This window comes from Erpetoichthys calabaricus, chromosome 12 (genome assembly GCF_900747795.2).
Source record: "Erpetoichthys calabaricus chromosome 12, fErpCal1.3, whole genome shotgun sequence".
NCBI lineage: Eukaryota > Metazoa > Chordata > Cladistia > Polypteriformes > Polypteridae > Erpetoichthys > Erpetoichthys calabaricus.
Genome location: NC_041405.2, coordinates 19,645,971 through 19,659,692, shown reverse-complemented (window position 1 = coordinate 19,659,692; position 13,722 = coordinate 19,645,971). Strand labels below are relative to the sequence as shown.

Here is a 13,722-nt window from a genome sequence, read left to right as displayed (position 1 = left end):
AAATTTAGTCTCCCATCAACACAATTTTTCCACTATCTCCAAATTAGAAACTTTACTAAATGAAATCTGCCCAATTTTACTCACCTCCCCACCTATGCCTATTCCACAAGAAATATTGATTAGTCTTGAAGACTCAAACAGCATGTCTATAATATATAAAACCATTTTAAAGTCCATTCCTTTTAAAGATCGCAGAGTACAGTGGGGAAAGGATCTCTTACCCAACAAGTCAAAAACAGAGTGGAAGGCAGCAATGCACAGAATACACTCGAGCTCCATATGCGCAAAGCATTCAACTATTCAACTTTAAATCTTTTTTCAAGCACATCGATCTCACTTAAAATGTTTCCAGGGCAAAATCCAACCTGTGAACGTTGCAATCGAGCTCCAGCTTCACTAGGCCAGATATTTTGGACGTGTACCCAATTAACATCATTCTGGACACAAATTTTTAAATGCTCATTAGACAGTCTGGGTGTCAAAATCATGCCTAACCCATTAACAGCTGTGTGTGGTGTACTCCCAGATGTGCTTAAAGTGGATGACAAACAAATTGTAATGAACTTTACTTCACTATTGACACGTAGGCATATCTTGTTCAACTAGAAGAATCCTAACTCTCCTATTCTAAGTCAGTGGGTAACTGATGTTTTATATTATTTGAAACTGGAAAAAATCAAATTCTCTCTTATAGGATCTGTTCAAAACTTTTTTAAAACTTGGCAGGATCTAATTAATAACATTTTAGAACAAGCTGTTGGCTTTCCTCTCTTTCTTATAGGTGGGGGTTGCACTGAATTTTTTTTTAAAGTTTTTCTTGATTGTATGGAACGTTACATGCTTTTAATAGATTCAACAAAAGATAAAAAAAAAAAAAAAAACACTGGCTTAGAGCTACTTGTGGATGGTTAATCCAGTCATTATGAGGATAGGGAAATACAGTCAGGATACTCTATATGTACAGAAACAAAAGTACAGACACCTGTTTTGCTCAAGCAGATGAGTTATTTGTATTAACCAGGGCTTGTATATTTGCTAAGATCAAACTGTTAACATTTGTACTGACTCCCACCATACTTTTAGTAGTCCATGAGATAAGCTCAGGGTGGTACCCTTTCTTTCTTGAGATAGACCCCCTCTCCCATCTGATCATGGAATGAGCCCCTTCTATGGAAAATGAGACCACTGACTTTAGTTCTGCACTTATCATTCACAGCATCTCTCTAAATGCAATGTAAAGTATATGTCCCCTCCTCTTCTATGTATTTCATGTGTGTTCATACCTAACAAAAGTTCCTTTTTTTGGTGCAAATATCTTATATATACAAGAAATTGGGCATTATTTGTTATATCGGCTGATTTATCAAAAGCAAAGGCCAGGCAAGGTGCAGTCTGAATGGCTGGATCAAATTGTGATTGCACTTCAACTGCTAATATTACAGATCTCTTCACTGCTGTTTGAGCTAACAGATGGATTTACTTGATTTTTTTCTTTGAGTTAATCTTTCTGTTTATCATCAATTAATACTGTCACGCTTGGGTCACAGATTTGCACAGAGACACAGGAAGTTGTGGAAAAAAAGGAACTTCATTCAAAGCACTGCAAACAAACATTTGTCTCTTTTCAAAAATTTAAACGTGCTCCATGACAAGTCAGAGATGACAGTTCCGCCAGGAGCAGAGAATGTCTGATAGAGAGAAAGAGAGAGAGAAACAAAACAACCATTTTCAAAGCTGAGACGTGCTGCACAATACTTTTAAGTAAGCGGAGTACCGCGTGAGAGGTTTATCGCACGTTATAGCGCAAGTAAGAAGGGTAAGGAGCAATGTGAAGGTAGACTGTCAGCTGTTTCAGGGGTTTTCCCAGGGGCGTCTGTGTCCTTTGAGGGTGCGATCAGCGCTCCAGCTTACACCCCTCTCCTCAGCTTTATTCAGATTCTCGTGATAAAATGTCTGCGTTGACGTGCTCAGAGCCTGGTCGATGCTTTACCGTAAAACTGTAAGGTTGTAAGCACAGAAACCATCTCATGAGACGAGAGTTTGTATCTTTCTGATGGTATAACCATTGAAGTGGAGCATGATCAGTTACCAAAGTGAAATTTCAACCCCATAAGTAATAACAAAGTGCTTCGACAGCCCATCTAATCGCCAAGCATTCCTTCTCAATTGTCGAATAATTGCGTTCCCTAGGAAGTAATTTCCTACTCAAATATGTGATAGGGTGCTCTTCTCCATCAAAAATCTGTGACAGGACTGCGCCTACACCAAGCTCACTTGCGTCCATTTGTAAAACAAAATCCTTTGAGAAATCGGGATTTCGCAGAACCGGATAAGTAGACAGAGCAGTTTTCAAATCACAGAAGGAACGTTCACAAATTTCTGTCCATAAAATAGGGCAGTTCCTCCTGCCTTTTGTAAGTTCTGAAAGAGGAGCAACCCTATATGCAAAGTTAGAGATGAACCTTCTGTAGTAACCAGCAAGCCCCAGAAAGGCGCATATCTTGTTTCTGTGTTTTTGGTCACGGGTAAGCAAGCATCTCTTCCACTTTCCTTAATTGTGGCCGAAGTAAACCCCTGCCCATAGAATAACCTAAGTAATGAGTCTCAGACATACCCAGTTTACATTTCTTTGGGTTAGCAGTAAGGCCAGCCTGTCTCAAGCTTTCAAGAACAGCTTGAAGTCGCTCTAAATGTGTTTGCCAATCATTGTTGAAAATCACGACATCATCAAGGTACGCCCCGGAATATTCAGAACTAGCCAACCCGCGGCGTAGCCGCATAATTATGTATTGATGGGTGAACACTTCCTGAACGACATAGTTGTCCAAACAGAAGTGAAAACAAAATCGAGCCCAGTGCATTCTTTAACTGCCTTGTAGTGCAGTGGTAGTGTTGCTGCTTTGCAGTAGGAAGACTGTGGAAGATTTTGGGTTCGCTTCCCGGTTCCTCCCTGTGTGGATAGCGCTTTGAATACTGAAAACACCGGTATATCAATGTAATGTAGTATTATTATTCTTATGTGTCCAGCGCTCTCTCTCTTAAGCGCGCGCCTGTATGTGTGTGTGTGTGTGTGTCACTCGCTCACTGCACGTGTTCCTGCAGGCATACCAGTAAGTGAATGAAAAGATGGAACTCTGGAGAGAGCAACATACAACTGTCCGTGACTATCTTCGTGTTAAAGTTAAAGGCAAATTGTCCGCGGCAAAAATACTGTTTTACACGCTGCATACCAACATGCCGCATAATCACGTTGCTTTTTAAATGTTTTTTAAGCAGAGGGAAAAAAAATTTGCAAAATCCGTAACGCTGCTTTCAGTAAGTACAATGCACATGCGTTTAATTTGTCGGCCACTTTTTGCCAGCCGTCTTTTCTGGTTTGGGCTGCTTTTGCAGTGTTACCGCTTGTGCATATTAAATCTTGAAATCCTTCGAGTAACTAATTAACTAACTAACACCCACCCACCCACACACACAGCTTGTGTGAAAAAAATGCGCCTGTTCTTTCATCATTTTGTTGCAGTCTATCAAAGACTTGCTGATCATGTTTTCTAGACTCAATATACATTGGCTTTTCACTCAGCGTGGGGGCGCGCATTCATCTCGGATTATTACATCCAGCTAATCTGCTATACGGCTGCGTTTGAAAAGCCGATTTATCCCGGATGAGTTTCACCGGCATTAATGATTAGGAATCCGGTTGGAATAAAACCCTGCAGCCACAGGGGTTCACCAAGATCGAGTTTGGGAAACACTGCTGAACACAGACAAAACCGACTCAGGTGAGGAGTTGGGGCGGGCAAAGTAGTTGCAGCTATTGATTATTCAGTATTGTTTGCCTGGGTGTCTGATCTGCTCGACGGGATCAGAAATAAAAGGAAAACAATGTGAAGGCAATGTCACAGGTATAGCGGGTCCACAGCTCCCCTTCAAAAGGCCATTTTTAAATAAATAATCACCGCTCTCACAGCGTAGCGAGGGGCGTGGAAGTGTTGCTGAAAGTCAGCCATGTTGCGAAGTTTGAGAGCAACAGTTTCGTCAATGACATTTTTCCAGAAAAACACGACTGATAGAAACAAATAGTTACCTGATGCAGGAATTTCTATAGCATTGAAAGAAGTGTTGTTTCCATGAAATACATTTGAAGCGGTAGCCATGGAGGGCAAAAGAACAGTCAACGTGGCTCACAGCTGGATTTGGACAGCAGCACAGACCAAAGGGAGTATGTGTTTGATGAGCTGTTCAAGTTGGCGGGTAGTGCTCTGAGGTGCGTTCCTGATCACGTGGGAGGAGGGGTAGAGTTTCTGGGCGGGGCTTCGTTGTTCCTTTCCCATGGTTTTTGATGGTGGATGCGGTCGGGTGTCGTAACCGAAAAGAATAATGAAAACTCAACGTGGCTCAGAGGTGCATGTGGACTCCTAGCACAGATGAAAGGGACTAACTGGGTGGTCGGTGAGTTTTTGCATCCGGGCACATGAGCAGGCAGTGTGAATGCCTAGAGAGCGAGGGTAGACGCGGGCCGGGGTAAAAGGAGTGTTGGTGGGCGGGGAAACGTCTTCCGTGTTCCTGCAGGACCATCTAAGAAGACGCATGTTTGTCGCGGATGAGGTGGACGCCGGTCGGGGAATAAGGAGTGTTGGTGGGCGGGGAAACGTTTTCTGTGTTCCTGCAGGACCATCTAAGAAGACGCATGTTTGTCGTGGATGTGAATTGCTGTATGTAGCGTGTAAAACAGTTTGCTATGGAGCACGCAGTCGTGCGTCGTAAGCGAAAAGTCAACGTGGCTCAGAGGTGCATGTGTACTGTAGCACAGATGAACATAAATGGCGGCGTCTGAGTTAGTGGGTGTGGCTCTGCGAGTTGTTGTCATATCCAATGGTCTTAGAGTTGGTGGGCGTGGCTCCTTTCTGCGTGCGCCATGGGCGTCTTACTTGTCGGCGGCTTAGTAAATCCACACCCCTTCTGGCGTGCTTTCCATGGGTGGCTACTTGTCGGCGGCTTAGTGAATTATATATATAGATGAGGACGCAGGATCCGATCCATCATACGCTGGAAAGTTAGAGGTGCCCCATGAAGACCAAACGGGAGTCTCGTAAATTCATAAAGTCCGTCAGGAGTCGCGAATGCTGTTTTCTCACTACTGCCAGCCTCTAGAGCCGGGGTACTCAATAGGCGGACTCCGGTCCGCATCCGGACCCAAATACGGTTAAATCTGGACCGACGCCAAAACAAACATGCAAATGTAATCATAATCCAAATGAGTTCTCAATGAAGTGCGCAATTGTGATTCCGCGGGATATATCTTTGAGGTTTCTACTCAGTTTGGTTGCTTCATCTATGTCCAATAACAGCAGTTGTAACAGTATCGTTCCCACTACTCCCCGCCCCCCCCCCCCCAATACTCGCTCGCTCATTCACGGCAGCCAGATTTATGTACCGGTCACGTGCTCTGGGTCAGGCCGGTGAACAGGCAGTCTCATCACTCGCAGGCAGTGCCAATTTAGATAACTGATTTTTTTTTTTGCTGACTGAAAGTGAAGATGGCTGGCTCAAGACAGTACATTGATAAGAAAAGAAAAGTTGATTTTGAAAACCGCGAATTTAAGAGTGAGTGGACAGAAAAATATGCGTTCGTGCTCCCCGTGGGAAGCAGAAAACCAATGTGTTTAATCTGCAACGAGACGGTAGCAATAATCAAAAGTGGTAATGTGAAACGCCATTATGAAACCAAGCATGCACATTTCGAACAAAATTACCCTCAGAACCCAGAGGTAAGGACCATAAAAATAAACCAGCTGAAATCATCATATGAAGCTACAAGCAGTGTAATAGTTAGATCAGCCACACAACAGGAGCGGGCAACAGAAGCCTCACTTAGAGTAGCATGGGTCCTGGGAAAAAACAAGAAACCCTTCTCTGATGCTGAAGTAGTCAAAGAGTGTATGAGTGAAGTGGTGACTGCTCTGTTTGAAGGGACTCAAAAGGATGAAATAATCCAGAAAATAAACCAAATACCCTGTTCTGATTCCACTGCTGCAAGACGAGCTGAAATACTCGCTGATGATTTGCTTGAACAACTTAGTTCTGCTATAAAAAAAGCCAAATTCATTTCATTGGCTGTGGATGAATCAACTCATGGTCTTTGTCAGATTTTTTGATGAAGAAAAGGGAGAATTTCATGAAGATGTTTTGGGTCTCACAAACCTCCATGGACACACAAGGGGGGATGATATCTATGAAGCAGTGACACAGATGCTTAGAGACAGAGCGATAGACCTGAAGCATGTTGTTTCCATTGCTACTGATGGCGTACCATGTATGATTGGGAAAGAGAGGGGATTAGTGTCACGCTTGAGAACTCACCACCCTGACCTCATGGCATACCACTGCATAATTCACCAGATGGTTTTGTGTGCCAGCCTTGGAGAAAGGTACTCAGAAGTCATGACAACAGTCATGAAACTGGTCAATTATCTGAGAGCATCCTCTGCTTTGCAACATCGTTTATTGCGCTCATTTCTAATAGAGGTGAATGCAACATTTGATGATTTGCTCCTTCACAACAATGTCCGGTGGCTTAGTAAAGGCAAGGTACTGGAGCGTTTTTGGGCACTGCGGAAAGAGCTGGAGACATTTCTGTTGGATCAGAAGAGTGCAAAAGCCAAACCGTTTGTGGATTTCATGAAGAATGACGAGAAAATGGAAATTGTTTCTTTTCTAACGGACATTACTTCCCATCTTAATGACCTTAATATGAAGCTCCAAGGCAAAAACAGCACAGTGTGTGACCTCATGTTAGCTGTCCGTGCTTTCCAGAGGAAGCTGGAGGTGTTCAAATGTGACCTGCTTCACTTCCCAAGACTTTTGGATCAGACTGCAGGAAAACATCACCATCACAATTATGCTGAATTCCTGGACAAGCTGATTAAAAATTTCCAAACTCGCTTTGAAGATTTCCCTTTGGGAAAACAAGTCTTGCTGTGCATCAAAAATCCATTTCTTGTCAAAAATATTGCAGAATTCTCAAATGAAGCCACAAAAGTCTTCCAATGGGCCAGTGCTGCTTCTCTGCAAACAGAGTTAATTGAGCTACAAGAAAACCTAGCACTGCAGGAATCTCACTGTGACCTTGTCACCTTCTGGACAAAGATGGTTACTGCGGCAGGTGTTCCTCTCCTGCAGAAGATGGCCCTTCAAATTCTTACAATGTTTCCTTCAACGTACTGCTGTGAATCTGCCTTTTCCACTATGAACATGGTGAAAAACACATACCGCAACACCCTCACCAATGAACATTTACATCAGTGCCTCCGCCTTGCCCTCACACCTTTTATGCCCAAGTTCAAACAACTGGCGGCACAAAGAAGGTGTCACCTTTCACACTAAAAGGCCTACCATGTCATTTTTTTGTGTATAGTTCTAAAGTTTGGGGATTGCCTTTTTTTGGAGTTCTCTATTTGGAATTTGACCGTCACTTTTCCGGACCTCAGACTGAATGGAAATTTAGTAAGTGGACCTTTCAAATTTATATTTGAGTAGCCCTGCTCTAGAGGTACCTGCCAATAACCCTTCGTGAGATCTAGCGTAGAGATATAGCTCGCCTGACCCAGTTTTTCCAACAACTCGTCAACACGGGCCATCGGATAAGCATCAAATTTAGAGACCTTATTCAAGTGCCTGAAACCGATACAGAAGCGAACTGAACCGTCTTGCTTTGGGACTAATACGACCGGGCTGGACCAGTCACTTTTACTTTCACATATTATACCTAATGCCAGCATCTTCTTGACTTCTTCGCACACAATATTTCGTCGCTCTTCCGGAATCCGATACGGCCTCATCTGTACTCGAACATCGGGTTCAGTAGTGATTTTATGTTCTGCAAGGTTAGTCTTGCCTGGCAAGTCTGAAAAGACATCAGTGTTCCGTTCGATCAAAGATAACAGTTCTGTCTTCTGTGGGTCAGTCAAATCGTTACCAATGGCAACATCAGTCTGAGAAACAGCAGCCAAGGAAGTGTAAACCCCTTGTTGGTCGTGCCATTTCTACAAGAGATTAATGTGTAAAATCTGGAATGGTTTGCGCTGGCCTGGTATTCTAACCTTGTAATTTACCGGACCCATACGCTCCTCGATAATGGCCGGGCCCAGCCATTTAGCTAGGAATTTGTGCGGGTCAGACGGAACCAGTACCAAAACATGATCGCCAGTTTGAATTTGCGAAGCATACTGTGCCTATCGTAAAGACGCTTCTGTGTTTCCTGCTCATGTTGTTGATGCTCCACAGCAATAGAAGAAAGCTTAGAAATTCTATCTTGTAATGAAACTACCCGATCTGCAAAGCTCAGCCCAAGAGCTGTTGACTCGTTTCCTATCCATTCCTCCCGTACAACATCCAGGATGCCTCTTGGGCGCCTGCCAAATAACAGTTCAAATGGACTCAAGCCAGTGGACGCCTGAGGCGATTCTCGCACCGCGAACATAACAAAAGGCAGGACAGAGTCCCAGGATGTGGGATCATTATGAGCAACTCGTCTGATCATTTGTTTTAAAGTCTTGTTAAACTGTTCAGTCAAACCATTAGTCTGTGGATGGTAAACAGTGGTACTCAATTTCTTAATAGCGAAGCTGTCACACAATTGTTTCATCATGCGAGAAGTAAAAGGTGTGCCTTGTTCAGTCAAAATTTCCCTAGGAATGCCAATACGAGTAAAAATCCTGCACAGAGCTTTGGCTACAGCGGAGGAGTTGGCTTTTTTCAAAGCAGCTACTTCTGGATATCGTGTTGCATAGTCAACCAACACCAGCATATATTGATACTCACTCTTAGTCTTAGGCAAAGGACCTACAATATCTAATCCCACCCTCTGAAAGGGGACTTCCAAAATAGGCATAGGACAAAGGGGAGCCCGACGATCTGACAGTCAGGACATGAAGTACAGAACCGTTCAACATCTTTTCCCATATCTATACTAATAAAAGGCAAAGCCCTCACTCACTCACTCACTCACTCACTCACTCACTCACTCACTCACTCACTCACTCACTCACTACTAATTCTCCAACTTCCCGTGTAGGTGGAAGGTTGAAATTTGGCAGGCTCATTCCTTACAGCTTACTTACAAAAGTTAGGCAGGTTTCATTTCGAAATTCAAAGCGTAACGGTCATAACTGGAACCTCTTTTTTGTCCATATACTGTAATGGTCTGCAGCTCGCTGGCCGTGGGAGGCGGAGTTGTGTATCACGTCATCACGCCTCCCACATAATCACGTGAACTGACTGTGAACGCAGTACGTAGAAAACAAGGAAGAGCCCCAAAGAGCGCTGAGACAGGCTGTGTAAAGGCAGCTTCACAAAAAAACAGATCCTTAACAAATTGTTATTGGTATATTTTCCCTCAATTTAAAACGGTTTTCTTTTCTTCTTAATTAAAATTTAAAAGCAATACTTCACCGCTGCGAAGCCCGGGAATTTGGCTATATGCAGTGAGTGTGTACGCCTGATGAGCCCAGAATTAGGGCGAAACACGTGTCGCATACTCTTTGCATTATTTGACAGTAAACTATTTTCAACCATTCTACGATCTGCTTCTCACAACTGAAGGCACCATGGCGGATGTTAGCTGACTTGCTGGCCAACCATAAGCGTTACCTGGTAGGTAACCACCCATACAATCAGATTGTGATTCAGACTACGAATGCCGTTAATATATATATATATATATATATATATATATGGAAGAGAAGGTCTGTGATACGGTTTGCATATTTGCAGTTGTAGATCCAAGAAGGTAGAAAAAGCGAATCACGTATCATAAAATAGTTTTATTCCTGAGCTTTCAACCCCTATCAGGTGTCTTCAACAGAGGATAATGCTTAGACTTACAAGAATCAAAGGCAATATATAGCAACACATTCTTTGAGGGGGGGGGGGTGCCGGGGATGGGGGGGGGGGTGTAGGGGACTAAGTCAGAATGACCGGGGGGTTGTATAGTTTAATTATTCTGTACATGTCCTTCTTAAGTTGGCATATGCTGGATTTATGTCCAAGTGTCTGTTGATGGCATTTTCATCTGATAGCCAAGACTCGGCCAACTCTCTGGCACTTTTTGTACTGGCCTTAAATTTTACTTTTACGTTGTCCCAGTTGAATGTGTGTCCTGTCGATTTAGTATGTGCATATATACATCAAGAGCAAAGAAAGCTAGCGGCTCATCATAACATCAGTACTTATGAACAGCCTGAGTTTGCTTTGCTTTCAGTGTGTGCCGCTCAGTATCAGGCCTGGGTGCCAGTAAATGCAAACATCCCTAAGTAACTCCACTTTCCAATAAGCCAGTACACACATGAAATAACAGAAAAATGTATATGTAATAATATACTAAACTTGATACTTATTAGGCTGATAGTTATTTAAAAAAATCAAAGATGCTGGTTTACCTTACAACTTGAATCAGTGTATATTTAGACAGCTAGGCCAGCTGTTTAAATTTTGAATAGCTATGGATTGGGCAGTGCATTTGTGAAAGTTCAGTGAACATTCAAAAGTGGCGTCAGACTTTACTGCTTGAGCAAAGTCATCACCTTCTCATGCTTCATCATCTCGATTACTGGAGTCCACTATATAATGCAGTCACTTTCCATTTCTAAAGAACTGTCATTAACACTTCAAATGGATTTTTTTCTTCATGAGCTTCACATTCTCATAGCCCATATTCCTTGTGTTGTGCAGCCATGAACGCCATGTCAAGAGTTGCTGTTTACTACAGCGAACTGCAGGGATAGACATTTAATTCACATTACTGATTTGATTCTTTTGAACTACCTGCTTAAGTTAATCAATTCTTTTGATGCATTTGTTTCGTCTGATTAATTTACTATTTGGCATATAATGGAAGCCAGGTTTGGGGGGTGTCACAAATGTCATTTAATAATTTGTACATTATTTTTATATACAGTATATGTTTGTATGTATATAAATAACATTGTTTATTGATTTATTTATAATTGATTATACTGTATATAATTAATTATATTTTACATGATAATACATAGGGAATGAGAATTGTGCAACTCATAATGATTTAATGACTCAGTTAATGACTCGTTCACAAATCAAATGAATAAGAATTGTTTGACTGTTTCTAAGGTAGTGACTCATTCTCAAATCACATCAGTCAATCATGAGTCAGGTGGTTCTTGTGCAAGCATTTTAAATATCTATCAGCGAAACAAAAGATGCTGACAACATTATGCAGGAAAGACATGCATGAGCTCCACTGAATAAATTTGTTTGTGCTCACGAATCAGTTCATGTGATTCAATGAAAAGAGTCATTCAAAAAGAACTAATTGTTCACGAATCTCCTATCACTAGTTTATGAGTGAGCTTGAGGAAGGCAGTGTGTGTGCAACTAGTGGTGAAGGAGCTATCTCATGAATAACAGTAAGGAGGTTAAAGATGACATGATCAGCCAGCATTGAGGCAGGATTATATCTCTGAAAAATAAAGAAGATATTTTTTTCCATCCAAGTTAATAAATTTTGCATCCCCTGTATCCCAACGAGCCAGCCCAGGTTACCCTGTGCCGAAATCCGGCCATAGTAATACACTTAATTATTATCCCAATGAAAAGGGGTACTGTGGGACCATCAGCACCATTTTAATTCCACAATTAGCAAAATATATTACTTTTTGATAATGAAGATCTTTTTTCATAATAATGGGATTAAATAAATAATTAAATTTAAAAAAATAAAGAAATAAATAATCAATGGAAGACCTGCATTTTGTGCATGGTACTGAGCAATGACAATGAAATACTATATATAACAGCAGATTGGTCACGTAAACACTTCTAAAGTATTTCTTACTTAATGTGTCTGTAAAAATACAAAACACTTACCATTTCTGAATTCAGAATCTTATTCAGCTTGTCCAGTTCGTTTCTTGTTGTAGACACTTCATTGTTAACATCACACAGAAACCATCTCTGTATAGAAATGGAAAAGGTCAGATGAAAAACATTTAAAAATGTAATTTTACAGTATAAGAATCAAAAACAAGGTACCTTCCTAATAATGTATGCATTTATACCAATTTCGTAGTGTATGATGGAGGTACCAGAACACACGAAGATCTCTTCTGTTGCTCAACAAAGAATATTAATTTATTTTTCTTTTTTGGGCTATTAGAAAAATCCATATGCCAAAAATATATAATTAATGTACAATTACTTTCTGAGTTATTATTGTGTTTTTTTTATATATATACTGCTCAAAAAAATTAAAGGAACACTTTTTAATCCGAGTATAGCATCAAGTCAATGACACTTCTGTACTATTGATCTGGTCAGTTAAGCAGCAGAGCGGGTTGTTAATCAGTTTCAACTGCTTTGGTGTTATTGAAACTAACAACAGGGGCACTAGAGGGGCAACAATGAGATGACCCCCAAAACAGGAATAAATGGTTTAACAGGTGACTGACTAGAGGAGACTGACGTCCTCTAGTGGACCCTGTGCTCACTGCCCGGCACTGTGGAGCTCGATTGGCATTTGTACTAGAATTGGCAGGTCCACCACTGGCGCCCTGTGCTTTTCACAGATGAGAGCAGGTTCACCCTGAACACTTGTGACAGAAGTGAAAGGGTCTGTAGAAGCCATGGATGATGTTATGCTGCCTGCAACATCGTTCAGCATGATCAGTTTGGTGGTGGGTCAGTGATGGTCTGGGGAGGCATATCCATGGAGGGACGCACAGACCTCTACAGGCTAGACAACAGCACCTTGACTGCCATTAGATATCGGGATGAAATCCTTCGACCCACTGTCAGACCCTATGCTGGTGCAATGGGTCCTGGGTTCCTCCTGGTGCACGACAATGTCCAGCCTCATGTGGCGAGAGTATGCAGGCAGTTCCTGGAGGATGAAGGAATTGATACCATTGACTGGCCCCCGCACTCACTCGCCTGACCTAAATCCAAATGAACACCTCTGGGTGTGACATTATGTTTCGGTTCACCCGACATTGCCAGGTTGCACCTCAGACTGTCCAGGAGCTCAGTGATGCCCTGGTCCAGATCTGAGAGAAGATCCCCCAGGACACCATCTGTCATCTCATTAGGAGCATGCCACCCACCCCCGACAGTGTCAGGCATGCATACAAGCACGTGGGGGCCATACAAACTACTGAGTACGATTTGGAGTTGCTGCAATGAAATTTTGGCAAAATGGACTAGCCTGCCTGCATCATTTTTTCACTTTGATTTTAGGTGTGTCTTTGAATTCAGCCCTCTGTAGGTTGATAATTTTCATTTCCATCAAATGATGTAGCATCCTTTCGTTCCTAACACATTACCATATCAGTAGAGATATCCAGCAGGATTTTTTTCCCATTGAGATCTGATGTGTTTTCAAAGTGTTCATTTAAATTTTTTGAGTAGTTTATATACAGTATATATATATATTGTGGAACCTGGCCCGGACACAGACAGGCAGACATGTTTTAAAGTGACCCAACACACGTTTATTTACACTATTTACAGACAGTAATCATGCACAAAACCCCAGTGCCACAGCACCAATCAAACCAGTCCAGGCCCTCAATGAAATGCATTCTCTCTCAGGACCACCTCCACTCCTCTCCTTCGACTTCCATCCTCTTCCACCCGACTCCAGCCATTGAATGGAGGGAGGTGGCCCCTTTTATATCCACTCAGATGTGCTCT

General features: G+C 42.1%; 1 protein-coding gene across 1 annotated transcript in view; it reads right to left on the bottom strand.

The window, feature by feature from the left end:
* Positions 1–13,722, bottom strand: part of LOC114644562 (uncharacterized) — a 337,895-nt gene that overhangs the window by 265,324 nt on the left and 58,849 nt on the right. The window contains exon 6 of the mRNA XM_051934772.1: positions 11,902–11,988. Coding sequence (XP_051790732.1) covers positions 11,902–11,988 — 87 coding nt within the window. The remainder of the gene's footprint in view (positions 1–11,901; positions 11,989–13,722) is intronic.